The sequence below is a fragment of the Hordeum vulgare genome, chromosome 6H, assembly GCF_904849725.1.
Source record: "Hordeum vulgare subsp. vulgare chromosome 6H, MorexV3_pseudomolecules_assembly, whole genome shotgun sequence".
Lineage (NCBI taxonomy): Eukaryota > Viridiplantae > Streptophyta > Magnoliopsida > Poales > Poaceae > Hordeum > Hordeum vulgare.
This window is the reverse complement of record NC_058523.1, coordinates 36,566,549-36,579,989: the sequence shown is the minus strand read 5'-3', so window position 1 is coordinate 36,579,989 and position 13,441 is coordinate 36,566,549. Positions and strand designations below refer to the sequence as shown.

The 13,441-nt window shown below is 41.7% G+C and overlaps 1 protein-coding gene across 1 annotated transcript; it reads left to right on the top strand.

Moving 5' to 3' along the window:
• Positions 1-2,555: 2,555 nt before the first annotated feature.
• On the top strand, positions 2,556-3,308 carry LOC123403658 (keratin-associated protein 17-1-like). The gene is made up of 2 exons (XM_045097576.1): positions 2,556-2,888; positions 2,979-3,308. The coding sequence occupies exons 1-2, from the start codon at positions 2,594-2,596 to the stop codon at positions 3,050-3,052; spliced, it is 369 nt and encodes a 122-aa protein (XP_044953511.1). The 5' UTR covers positions 2,556-2,593; the 3' UTR covers positions 3,053-3,308.
• The last annotated feature ends 10,133 nt before the right edge of the window (positions 3,309-13,441 follow it).

Sequence of the window (13,441 nt, the reverse complement as noted above, 5' to 3'; positions counted from 1 at the left end):
AGGAGCCAAAGTAAGTTAATTTTTGACTTCGAAAATCTGAATTTTCCCGGTTGTACATATGAATTTGTGGCCAACAATTTATAAACAAATAACGTGATAGCCAAGCAGCAACTGAATAATCGTGTGTAAATAAAGTCGTGTTCTTTGCTAGTAATTTTAATTTCAAACGCATCCGAATGCGTCTCCAGAAAATAAGTAATGTGCACGTTTGCAGTTCACACCAGTACATATACATTTACGTGTAAGTAAATCAAAAGGTCCGCTGAAAATAAAAAATAATAATCAATGAGGCCTCCCTGAGTCACGTGACTCTAAAGTTTAAACATGTAGGAATATAAAAATGCATGACTTAAAAGTTATGCCCATTCAAATCCTACGGGATTCCGGTTTCATTGTGCCACACAGAAATAGGAAAGGGTTATGGCAAAAAAATTGGAAATTTTTAAATGGATATTAAATATCCTATGAAATATAGTTTAAAATATTGCCACAAAAAAATGAAAACCTTAAGAAAAAAAGTTCTATAGAATTCAATCCTACAAATAAAACAACCGATGTAGAAAAGGTTCGTAGGAGTATCAATTCTCTAAAGTTTCTATTAAAATCATCTAAATCAAAGAAATCCTTAGAGAGGTGTATGTATTGTTGCGTCCGTGCATAGTTGTGTTGCTTACTTTTCTTTTTTTTTTAATGGTCGCTTCAGCAAGAGGGCCCATGCAGGGACAATGGACAAACAGTCCGGCCCCCACCGGGACCTCCTATGCTTCGCTCGTTGCGGCCAACTGCCGAGCGGACACACAGGGGTCGCCCCCAACTGCCTAGCGGACGCATAGGGGTCGCCCGACTGGGCCTGCTCAGATTTTATTTTTATTTATTTATTTTGTTCCTTCTTTTCTTTTCTGCTTTCTTTTTCTTTTTTGGTTCTTTTTTCCTTTTCTTTTCTAATTTGAACCAAAACATTTTTAGGATTTCAAGAATAATATTGAAAATTCAGAACATTTTTTGAAATAGTAAATATGTTTTGAATTTTTAACAAATTTTGAAATATGAACACATTTCAAATTCATGAACAAAATTAAAACCGTGAACATTTTTTGAATCTGGAAAAATATTTTGAAACCATGAACACTTTTCAAATTGTGAACAAAATTTGAAACCATAAAATATTTTTTCAATAATAAAAAAATTCGGAACATGAATAAATTTCAAATTTTGAACAAAACTATAAAATAGTGAGAATTTTTCAAACTGTGGAACATTTTTAAAATTCCAAAACATTTTATAAAATTCCAGATATTTTTTCAAAATCAGGAAAAAAATTCAAATTATGGAACATTTTTTCAAACTTCGGAACTGAAAAACTGAAATATTTTGATAAAAATTCCAGAACACTTTTTCAAAATCCGGAACCTTTCTTCAAAATTACGGAACATTTTTTCAAATTGCGGAACATTTTTCCAAAATCCGAAACAAGCCTCCTGGAAGACCCTTAAGATTCTACAAAAAACTCAGGAATCTCCATCGCTTCCATGTTGATATATTTTTGGCTCTTATTGATAGGCAACTTCGAGAGATTGAAGTTAGATTTGATGAGGTAAACACTGTATTACTTCATTGCATGGGATCATTCAGTCTGGTAAAATCATTTGCTGCTTATCATAAGGTGAACTTGGTTAATTTTGCACATCTTTATCCTTTGGATTTCACTGAGGAAGATTTGATGCATATTCGTTATCAACTTACACACTTCATTACTGATATGCATAGAGATGAAAGGTTTAGAAAGGTCAAAAATATAGTCGACCTTTCTATTATGCTTGTCAAGACAAACAATAGTGTCACTTATAACCTTGTTTACAAGCTTCTCAAATTGGTTCTAATCCTACCAGTAGCAACAGTTAGTGTTGAGAGGGTATTCTCTTGTATGGCTTATGTGAACAACAAGCTATGGAACAAAATGGGGAATCAACTCCTGAATGATTGCTTGGTTACTTTTATTGAGAGGGAATTCTTTTTTCAAGTGAAGGATGATGTTGCCATATCTCGCTTTCAAGCGATGATAGAGGGTATGGTCGTGTTGTAATTTTCTCCTCCATTTTGTAATGTCCTTTGTCTTTTGAGATATTGTTGCTAGTGAACAATTTGTATTGTTGTGAAATTGGCTCCTCTATTAGGGTGAATTTTTTTTTTGAACACCTAATGTTAAATTCCTGGATCCGCCAGTGATGTACATTGCTTGAGCAACAACAACTTGTGTACATATCACTTCCTCTATTAGGGATATGTACGTATACATGGCAATGATAAGAAGCTAAAAAAATGAAATATGGATTCATTGAACAGGGAAGCAATCCACCTTGGGGAAGTTAGTTGTAACAGCCATCCTTGATATGGCAGGGGAGCAGAGCATCTCAGTTTTAAAAGAAGATTCTTTCAGAATGGAGCTCATCTCTGGAGAAAGAGGCTTCTTGGAGAATCAACCAATGGCATGTGCAGCAGCAGAACCCTTCTTCACTGCACCTGCACTTCTACCCTATAAAAAGGAGCCCAACGATCCTCACAGGCAAGAGGAAGAACCAGACGTCCAGAAGCAATGGAGGGGAGGAAGAAGGAGAGAGTGATGGCCGGCGCCGTCTGCGTGCTCGTCATCCTGCTGTCCGCCCAGCGGCTGCCGGTCGGGATTGCCGACGCCTCGTCGGCGTTCTGCCAGTGCTACCTGGGCTGCTTTGACCCAGGCTGCAGTGGCCAAGACTGTCAGTACTGCCATGGTTTCTGCTGCGACATAGCGTGCCGCTTCCACGGGGACGGCGACTTCGACAGCGTGTGCGGGGGGTCCGGCGCCGGCGGGCAGCAGGCCTCAGCTTGCGGCACGGAGTACACCGGCCGCGGTGAGTAAGATGGACACTAGATTGTTTAATTGATTGCTCTCCCTTTTCCGTTTGCCTCTGAATTCTGAATTGATCTTTGCTCGTGTCTAGATTTATGTGACACTGTGGAGAAGGCCAACTACTGGAGCCGCCGCCACATCAAGGCCAAGGCCAAGCACGGCTAGACTCCTACTTACTGGGTGCCATCGTGTGACTGACGATGTTCAGAGTTCATGTCATATCATGTCTGATTATGACAGACAGTTGATGTGCTTGTTATTTACTACTAGTATAGTATAAATATGGTTCGTCAATAACGTAATATATAGCAGTAATTTATATAGTTTATATATTGATGTGAATGTTGCAAGCTGAAACTAAAGAGCACAATGAGATGTTGCAAAGTTATAATCTGAAATGATTTTGACTGGTTCAGTGAAATTAATTTCCTCCTGTTGCTTTGTGGAATGAATCGAATCTGGCACTTGTTCGTCTCATATAAACCACCTCGCAGTTTCGTGTTCTCATAACAACTTCACAGTCAATATGGTTCTTTAAATTGGTTTGTCAAAGTTGTGTCTAGGGTAATCTTTGATCCGCAATAGAAACTTATAATAGTGGGATTTTAGTGCGCACACAACGTTTGAGCTTCATATACATATGTAGTTTCATGTAAGTAAATCAGATCAGGCATGGAAAGCCGCAGGCCTTAATCTGTGGCTTGTAAATCCTATTTTCGATCATAATAAATATATTAATGTGGCGCTGCTGCGTTCCTCCCAGAAAGAAAATACAGATATAGACTGCTTGAGCAACAACTTGTGTACAGAGAAAATTACTCCTCTTTACATGCTTGTATATACATTGCTAAAATAGGAAACCGAGAATAGAATTCGTCGGTCGATTCAGGGCATAGGCAGGGAATTGCTTGTATATACATGTTAGTTGTAACAGAGAAGGGGTTTAGTTCACTCCACCCTTTGATACGGCAGCGGAGCAGAGCAGTCTCCATATGTATGCTCATCACTGCAAAAGGAAAAGCTTCTTCGAAGAATCAAGTTCATGTCTGTAGAGAAAATATAGTAGCATATAACACTGAAAAAAAAGAGTGGCCAGGTTCAGATTTGCTCGATTTCACCTGATGATTCAGGTACATGAGTGACGACCCAAGTTGTCAACTGAGCTTTTCATCATCACATTGGCATGGCGTGACCGAGGCTCGAACTCTCAACCCTCAGTTTCGAGCCCAAATTAGCTCCGACGGGACAGCCAACTGTGCCACCAGCAAATTGTTGTGTGAGAAGCGAAACTATCTTCCTTGTTTGGCAACGACCCAATCGTTTTTTTATTTATTTTCTTTTGCGGAAAAAACTTTCAGTCTATTCATCTTCAATCACGGTCGTATAACGAAATTTAGAAATAATAAAAATTACATCCAGATTCGAAGGCCACCTAGCGACGACTACAAGTACTGAAGCGAGCCGAAGGCACGCAGCTGTCATCGCCCCTCCCTCGTTGGAGTCGGGCAAACGTTGTTGTAGTAGACAGTCGGGAAGTCGTCGTGCTAAGGCCCCATAGGACCAACACACCAGAACAGCAACCGTCGCAGATAAAGAGCGTAGATCAGAATTATCCAACCTAAAAACACACGAACAAAGACAAACGACGAACAAATCCGAGCAAATCCACCAAAGATAGATCCGCTAGAGATACACCTCCACACGCCCACCAACGATGCTAGACGCATCACCGGAAAAGGGGCTGGGAGGGGAGACCTTTATTCCTTTTTCAGGGAGCCGCCACCGTCTCGTCTTCCTGAGCAGAACACAAACCCTAACAAAAAGGTCTAACAGCAGAGCCCTCCCACTGGCAAGGGCCGAGATCCACTCCACCTCCATGGCCCTAAGGCCACCGGAGATGGAGCAGACCGGCGACAACGCCGGCGGGAGGCGGTGGAGCCCTAGCTTTTTGGGGGGGTTGGCTAGGGTTAGTGAATAACACCGGCTTCATAAAATGGGAAAAGGAAAATTAAGGAGATGCGATATGATTTATTTTTATGAAACAGGAGCAGAAGTTATGCATATTAATAAAGCAGAAGAGAGTTGCCTTGTTAATAAACAAAAAATCGGATGAAAACCGTCACAAACCACTCAGCGGCACACACTTATTATCACACACATACCTCACATAGAGGGTCGTCGACATCTCACACCGGTGCCATCGTCATCACTTCTTCCCAATGCCTTCCCTAATCTCCAAGCAAGCGACTCCGACTTCTCCTAAGACAAATGTCGACTCAACCCACATCGTAGAGGTTGTGTGAAACACAAGAAGCCCCGCGTCAAACTCAGCCACCCGCGTCAAGGACAACATATCTCTGACTCCAAAAGATAGTTCGGAAAGAGAACTATGCAAGGCTGGCGCGGCGGAAGACCATCGAACAGACCACCCACTGCCAGTCATCGTCGCCATAGGGGCCCCGCCGTCGTAACTCCGACTTCACGGCACCAAAACAACCCGAGGTAATCCCACGAACACGCTAGAGAAGAGCCGACTACCGCAACCATTGTCGTGTCTCTGACATCGCACACACCCATCATCGCTGCCATAGAAGTCTTGACGCCAACACACCAATTTCCATCGGTCCCGCTTGATGATGCCTAGCTCCAAAAACGAAGCCCCCGAGAGGGTATACTCTGCTAGAGCACCATCATTGTTTGATCCAATGGATCTATGCTTTCCCTCGGAACCGCGAAGATTAAAGCTGAGAGTACCTCAATGATGCCAACAAGAAGGAAACGGTGTTTGAAAGATTTTAAACAATACAAATATTGACACCATTGGTGACAAGGCTGAAGCAAAGCGCTTGTTCTCATCATAGCAGATGAATTGTGTCTGCAGCTCCTATCATATTTGTTTGGCTGTGGGGTATTGCAGTTTTCCACGTTGGTATGTGATCTCTTCGGCGGAATCCTAGGATGGAGGCGCTGGTAGTAAGAACCGACATGAGATAGTGCTTGCAAGGAGATGCTTCTGTTCAAGGGCTTATGTTTTTTTCTATTTTTTATTTTGCGGATAAAAGAAGGATTGAAGAGCTCCTCAATTCAGAAAATGAAAATGCTCGTTGCTTGTGGTCAACTAATGTGCAATCCAGTGTAGAATGTCAATATCCTCATGGAGTCTAGATAGAAAGTACGACATGGCCATGGTGACGCGAGGCCCGCTCGCCGGCGCCTGATGGGGGCGCACCCGGCTGTGACCATCGGCGGTGGATCTGGCCAACGCGCCCTATCCAAACCAACAAAGGATGTGGACGCACTTTGTTCAGTGAAATTTACTCTTGTTTTGTTTTCTACGAGATCAGTGGTGAATCTAAGGGGGGTGCTTCAAAAATTGGAAAATAAAATTTAGTACTCCCTCCGTCTCATTATATAAGAGCGTTTTTAAAAAAATGCTATTATATTATGGGACGAAGGGAGCAGTATTCATCGTAATAAAATTAATATTATTTAAACTAAAAAACTGAAAGTTAGTGCATTATTCTTCACACAGTTAACATTGAGTCTCTCCTTCATTTTCTTCAAAGATTCACCATTGCATCTCTCGAAACTACTCAGTGGTTTATTTATCACAATTTGTTCTTTATAATTTTATGAAAAAATTGCCATGGAATTAATAGTATCTGATGAATCTTGGTTCAGTGGAATATACTCTGTGTTTTTGCTTTCTACGAGATGAAACAGGCAAATGTTAGCCTTAAAGTCATTGCATCTCTCGGTTTTGTACGAGACGAGGCACTTGGTTCAATGGAATTTACTCTCTGTTTTTGCTTTCTACGAGATGAAACAGGCAAATGTTAGCCTCAAAGTCATTGCATCTCTCGGTTTTGTATGAGACGAGCCACTTTGGTTCAGTGGAATTTACTCTCTGTTTTGCTTTCTACGAGATGAAACACACAAATGTTAGCCTCAAAGTCATTGCATCTCTCGGTTTTGTATGAGACGAGGCATTTTGGTTCGGTGGAATTTACTCTCTCTTTTGCTTTCTACGAGATGAAACAACCAACTGTTAGCCTCAAAGTCATGCATCTCTCGGTTTTGTACAAGACGAGGCACTTTGGTTCAGTAGAATTTACTCTCTCTTTTGCTTCCTACGAGATGAAACAGGCAAATGTTAGCCTCAAAGTCATTGCATCTCTCGGTTTTGTACGAGACGAGGCACTTTGGTTCAGTGGAATTTACTCTCTGTTTTGCTTTCTACGAGATGAAACAGGCAAATGTTAGCCTCAAAGTCATTGCATCTCTCGGTTTTGTACGAGACGAGACACTTTGGTTCAGCGGAATTTACTCCCTGTTTTGCTTTCTACGAGATGAAATAGGCAAATGTTGGCCTCAAAGTCAATGCATCTCTCGAAACTACCCAACGGTTTATTTATCGAAAAAATTTCTTTATAATTTTATTAAAAAATTATGTGGTGCAGCATTTCATCATCACAAGGCCACCTTTTTGTTGGGGCGAGAGCCGCTTGATATCTCGAGCTCAGGATCATGGTTCAGCTACGAGACCTACGCACAAGCCAACTGCTCTACCGGCCAATTGTTGTCTTTAGAAACGAAAAGAACTTAGTTGTTCGCAAATACAAATCCATGTGCGAACACAAACGTTGAGCAACGTCCCCATCGATTTTCTAACCTCTCTTACTTACAAACCTTGGTTGGTTATTCCAAGCATTCCGTTAAATGAAGTCTCTACGCATCCTAGGGAGTTGACAATGTGGAGCAAAGAGCTAATACAATAACACCGGCTTACGACCTCATAGAACGGGAAAAATTAAATGAAAGAGACGTGATATGATTTTAAACAATTAAAATATTGACACCGTTGGCGATAAAGTTGGGGCGAAAATGCTTGTTTTCATGGTGGTACATGCATTGTAACTGCAGGGCAGCGGTTCGATTGTCCACGGTGACATGTGATCATTGAAAAAATTAGCGTGCTATAGCGTGTAGAGAATTGGTTCGTTAAATTGATCAATTGTCACAGCCCTAGTTAACCCTGCTTGCAAAGCATTCATGCACGCATTTTTATTTTTATTTTGTACTTGAAATGAGGAAGTGATCAAGCCTCACAATTCAATTTTTGGTCAAAAAGGCAATATAAAAACTGCTTCAAAATGATCAAAAAAATGTCCGAGATATTCTGTGAATATATTGGGATGAGGTAAATTTGCCAACCAATATTTTGAGAACACAAAAACATTTTATATTGGACTTTTGAATTAATTAAAAAATTATTTGATATGGAATCATATTTGCTATATATAAAATATAGTTCCATAAATTCTGAACTTGTTATGTGGCACTGGATAATTTCATTTGTGTCACATGATAATTTCTAGGATTTTTAGAAATGGTTTTATTTTTTTATAAAAGCCACAACAAATGTCAGAAAAACATTAGAAAGAAAATAAAAAAGGTAAAACTTACCTGGCCTGCCTGGCCTAGGAGGGAAGCCAGCCCAACCCACCAGGGGCAGGGGGTCTTCTTTCTCCTCATGCGAGGAGGACACGAAGGTGTGTGGCTCGCACGGCCACGTCACTGGCCACCTCCACCCTGCGTGCCTGCCTCCCCCTCGCCTCGTCTATGCCCCGGAGGCCCCGATGCTCTCTCCCTTATCCCCTCTGGTCTCTCCCCCTCGCCTCTTCCTCTCCCTCTGCTCCCTCTCCCTCGGACAAGAGCACGCTGCTGTCACCGTCGAGCACCACCACGGCCATCGTAGCTGCAGCGCGACCCCGAGCTGCTCTTCGCCTCCGCTACCTCGATCTACCCCTCCCAAGAGAAGGAATTGGACCTTAGATCCCCGAAGACGACGAGCCCGAGCTCCTTCATCATCTCTGCCCGTCGGACGTCGTCATAGGATTCGTCGGACAGAGAGCATCTCCGACCTCTCCGACGCCTCCAGTGCAACCGCAGTGAGCCACCACCCCTTTTCCCCTCTCTCTCCCGCGTGGAACAACCCTCCAGAGAGGCTCCCCGCCAGGGACGAACTCCAGCCGCCGTGCAAACCGTCACCGGCCTCGCTACCGGCCACCTCCTGGCCTGTGGCTAGCTCAGATGGATGGGGCCGAGCCTGGCCTCCATCCCAGTGCTTCCGGCGCCTCGATCCGTGCTGTGTAGCGCCATCTAGGGCAACTCCGGCGAGCCCCCACCGTGGATTCGGGCACCGTCATGGCCGGCCATTAGGGCCTAATCGCCCCCCCCCCCTTAGAGCCACTGACGCTGGGCCTGATACGTCTCGAACGTATCTATAATTTTTATGGTTCCATGCTATTATCTTGTCAAACTTTGGATGTTTTGTATGCATTTTATATCTTTTTGGGGACTAACTTATTAACTCAGTGCCAAGTGCCAGTTCCTGTTTTTTCTGTGTTTTTGACCTTTTTCAGAGGAGAATATTAAATGGAGTCCAAACGGAATAAAACCTCCAAAAAGATTTTTTCTGGAGCAGAAGATACGCAGGGAGCTTGAGAACCAAGGCAAAGGGCACCAGGGGAGGCCACAAGCCCCCTAGCCGTGGCCTGGGGGGCGCGCCTAGCAGTCTTGTGGGCCCCCTGTGGCTCCTTTGCCCTACTTCTTCCGCCTATAAATCCTCGAAAAATCAGAAACCACGCGAGAGAGCCACGAAAATACTTTTCCGCCGCCGCAAGCTTCTGTCTCGGCAAGATCCTATCTGGGGCACGTTCTGGTGCCCTGCCGGAGGGGGGATTCGGACACGGAGGGCTTCTTCATCAACACCATTGCCTCTCCGATGATGCATGAGTAGTTCACCATAGACCTTCGGGTCCATAGCTAGTAGCTAGATGGCTTCTTCTCTCTCTTGGATCTTTAATACAAAGTTCTCCATGATCTTCATGGATATCTATCCGATGTAATCTTCTTTTGCGGTGTGTTTGTCAAGATCCGATGAATTGTGGATTTATGATCAGATTATCTATGAATCTTATTTGAGTTTCTTCTGATCTCTTATATGCATGATTTCATATCCTTGTAATTCTCTTCGAGTTGTGGGTTTCGTTTGGCCAACTTGATCTATAATTCTTGCAATGGGAGAAGTGCTTGGTTTTGGGTTCATACCGTGCGGTGACCTCACCCAGTGATAGAAGGGGTAACGAGGCACGCATCGTGTTGTTGCCATCAAGGGTAAAAAGATGGGGTTTATATCTATTGCATGAATTTATCCCTCTACATCATGTCATCTTGCTTAAGGTGTTACTCTATTTTTTATGAACTCAATACACTAGATGCATGCTGGATAGCGGTCGATGTGTGGAGTAATAGTAGTAGATGCAAAAAGTATCGGTCTACTTGTCTCGGACATGATGCCTATCTGTATGATCATTGCCTTAGATATCGTCATGACTTTGCGCGGTTCTATCAATTGCTCGACAGTAATTCATTCATCCAGTGTAATATTTGCTATCATGAGAGAAGCCTCTAGTGAACACTATGGCCCCCGGGTCTACTTTACATCATATTTTTAGACCTACACTTTTACTTTGTTGCACTCTCCGCCTTCAGATCTCACCTTGCAACGAATCGTGAAGGGATTGACAACCCCTTTGTAGCGTTGGGTGCAAGTTTGCTCTTTTTGGGCAGGTACTTTGGAGACTTGGCTTGATACTCCTACTGGATTGATACCTTGGTTCTCAAACTGAGGGAAATACTTATTGCTAGTGTGCTGCATCACCCTTTCCTATTCAAGGGAAAAACCAACGCAAGCTCAAGATGTAGCAAGAAGAATTTCTGGCGCTGTTGCCGGGGAGCATCAAGTCAAGAATAGTCTTGCTCCAACGTGTCAATCTCTGGCACCGGGGATTATTCTAAGTGAAGCTTATCCAAGTAACCGTCGCAAACTCATCTCTTGCATTTACTTTTTTGCCTCTCGTTTTCCTCTCCCCCACTTCTGAAAAACAAAAATTTACAAAAATATTTGCCTTTTTCGTTTGCCCTTTTCTTTCGCTTGCATTCTGTTCGGTTGTGTGCTTGTCTACTTGTTGAAGTCACCATGAGTGAAAACACCAAACTTTGTGACTTCTCGAATACTAATAATAATGATTTTATTAGTACTCCTATTGCTCCCGCCACTAGTGCGGAATCATATGAAATCAATGTTGCTTTGCTGAATCTTGTTATGAAAGAGCAATTCTCTGGCCTTCCTAGTGAAGATGTCGCATCCCATCTTAATACCTTCATTGAGTTATGCTATATGTAAAAGAAGAAAGATATGGATAATGATGTGATTAAATTGAAGCTATTTCCGTTCTCATTGCAAGATCGAGCAAAAACTTGGTTTTCATCTTTGCCCAAAAATAGTATTGATTCTTGGAACAAGTGCAAAGATGCTTATATATCCAAGTATTTTCCACCCGCTAAGATTATCTCTCTCCGTAATGATATCATGAATTTTAAGCAACTAGATCACGAACATGTTGCACAATCTTGGGAGAGAATGAAATTGATGATTAGAAATTGTCCCGCTCACGGCTTGAGTCTTTGGATGATTATACAAATCTTCTATGCTGGTTTGAACTTGCTTCTAGAAATATCTTGGACTCCGCCTCGGTGGAACTTTCACGAAAATCACATTAGGGGAAGCCACAAAACTCCTAGACAATATCATGACAAACTATTCTCAGTGGCACACTGAAAGGTCACCTACTAGTAAAAAAGTACACGCTACAGAAGAAATTAACTCGTTGAGTGCTAAGATGGATGAGTTAATGAAATTGTTTGTTAGATCCAAATGATATGCCCTTGTCTTCCTTGATTGAGAGTAGCAATGAGAGCTTGGATGTTAATTTTGTTGGTAGGAATAATTTTGGCAACAACAATGCTTTTAGAGGAAACCATATTCCTAGGCCTTTTCCTAGTAATCCCTCTAATAACTTTGGCAATTACTACAACAATGCTCATGGAAATTACAATAAATTACCCTCTGATCTAGAGAGTAATATTAAAGAGTTTATCAACTCGCAAAAGATTTTCAATGCACCCATAGAAGAAAAACTACACAAAATTGATGATTTGGCTAGGAGCGTTGATAGAATGTCTCTTGATATTGATGCTTTGAAAGTGAGATGTGCTCCTCCCAAGATAAATATGGATGAAACTTTGAAAGCTATGCATGTTTCCATGAATGAGAGTAAAGAAAGAACCGCCCAAATTCGTGCTAGACATGAATGGCTTAAAAGGGCGTGTTCTCATGATGAGAATCACGAAGATCTTAAAGTGCTTGGTGAGACTCCCATTGAATCCTTGTTTTCTAGTGTCAAACCTAATGATGATGGGGCTGGATATGAATCCACTTTGGTTGAAAAACGCCCCAATGATTCAGAGTCCATCTATCTTGATGCTAAAAGCATTAAAAGTGGAGTAGAGGATATCAAAACTTTGAGGAGTAATGAAATTACTACTTTGGATTTCAAGGAATTCAATTATGATAGTTGCTCTTTGATTGAATGTATTTCCTTGATGCAATCCATGCTAAACTCTCCACACGCTTATAGCCAAAAGAAGGCCTTTACCGATCATATCGTCGATGCTATGATGAAATCTCTTGAAGAGAAACTTGAATTGGAAGTTTCTATTCCTAGAAAACTTCATGATGAGTGGTACCTACTATCAAAATCAAGATAAAAAACTATGAATGCAATGCTTTGTGTGATTTGGGTGCTAGTGTTTCCGCGATTCCAAAGTGTTTATGTGATGTTCTAGGCTTCAATGAAATTGATGAGTGCTCTCTTAATTTGCATCTTGCGGATTCTACTATTAAGAAACCCATGGGAAGGATCAATGATGTTCTTATTATTGCAAATAGGAACTACGTACCCGCGGATTTCATTGTGCTTGATATTGATTGCAATCCTACATGCCCCATCATTCTTGGTAGACCTTTCCTAAGGACTATTGGTGTTGTCATCGATATGAAGTCAGGGGATATTAGATTTCAATTTCCATTAAAGAAGGGCATGGAACATTTTCCTAGAAATAAAATAAGATTGCCTTATGAATCCATAATTAGGGCTACTTATGGTTTGAGTACCAAAGACGACGATACGTGATTCTTTCGCCTTATGCCTAGCTAAGGGCGTTAAACAATAGCGCTTGTTGGGAGACAACCCAATGAATTTATCTTTGCTTTTTTCTTTCTGTTTTGTTGCGTCCACAACATCATAATTATGTTATGATTGTGTTTTTTGTGTTTCTTTTTGTGTTTGAGCCAAGTAAAACCTTTATGACTAGTTTTGGTGATGGTTGTCTGATCATGCTGGAAAACGACAGAAACTTTTCGCTCACGAAATTATTTTCAGTTTTTATCCATAAAGAAATTTTGAGTTGATTCTTTTTGCTTCTGGTTGATATGCCAATTGCCCAAATTTTCGTAATTTTTCATAATTTGTTAGTTACCAAAAGTATACGAAGTATATAGATTGCTACAGACTGGTCTGTTTTTGACAGATTCTATTTTTGTTTTGTTGATTGCTTATTTTGATGAAACTATGGATAGTATCGGGG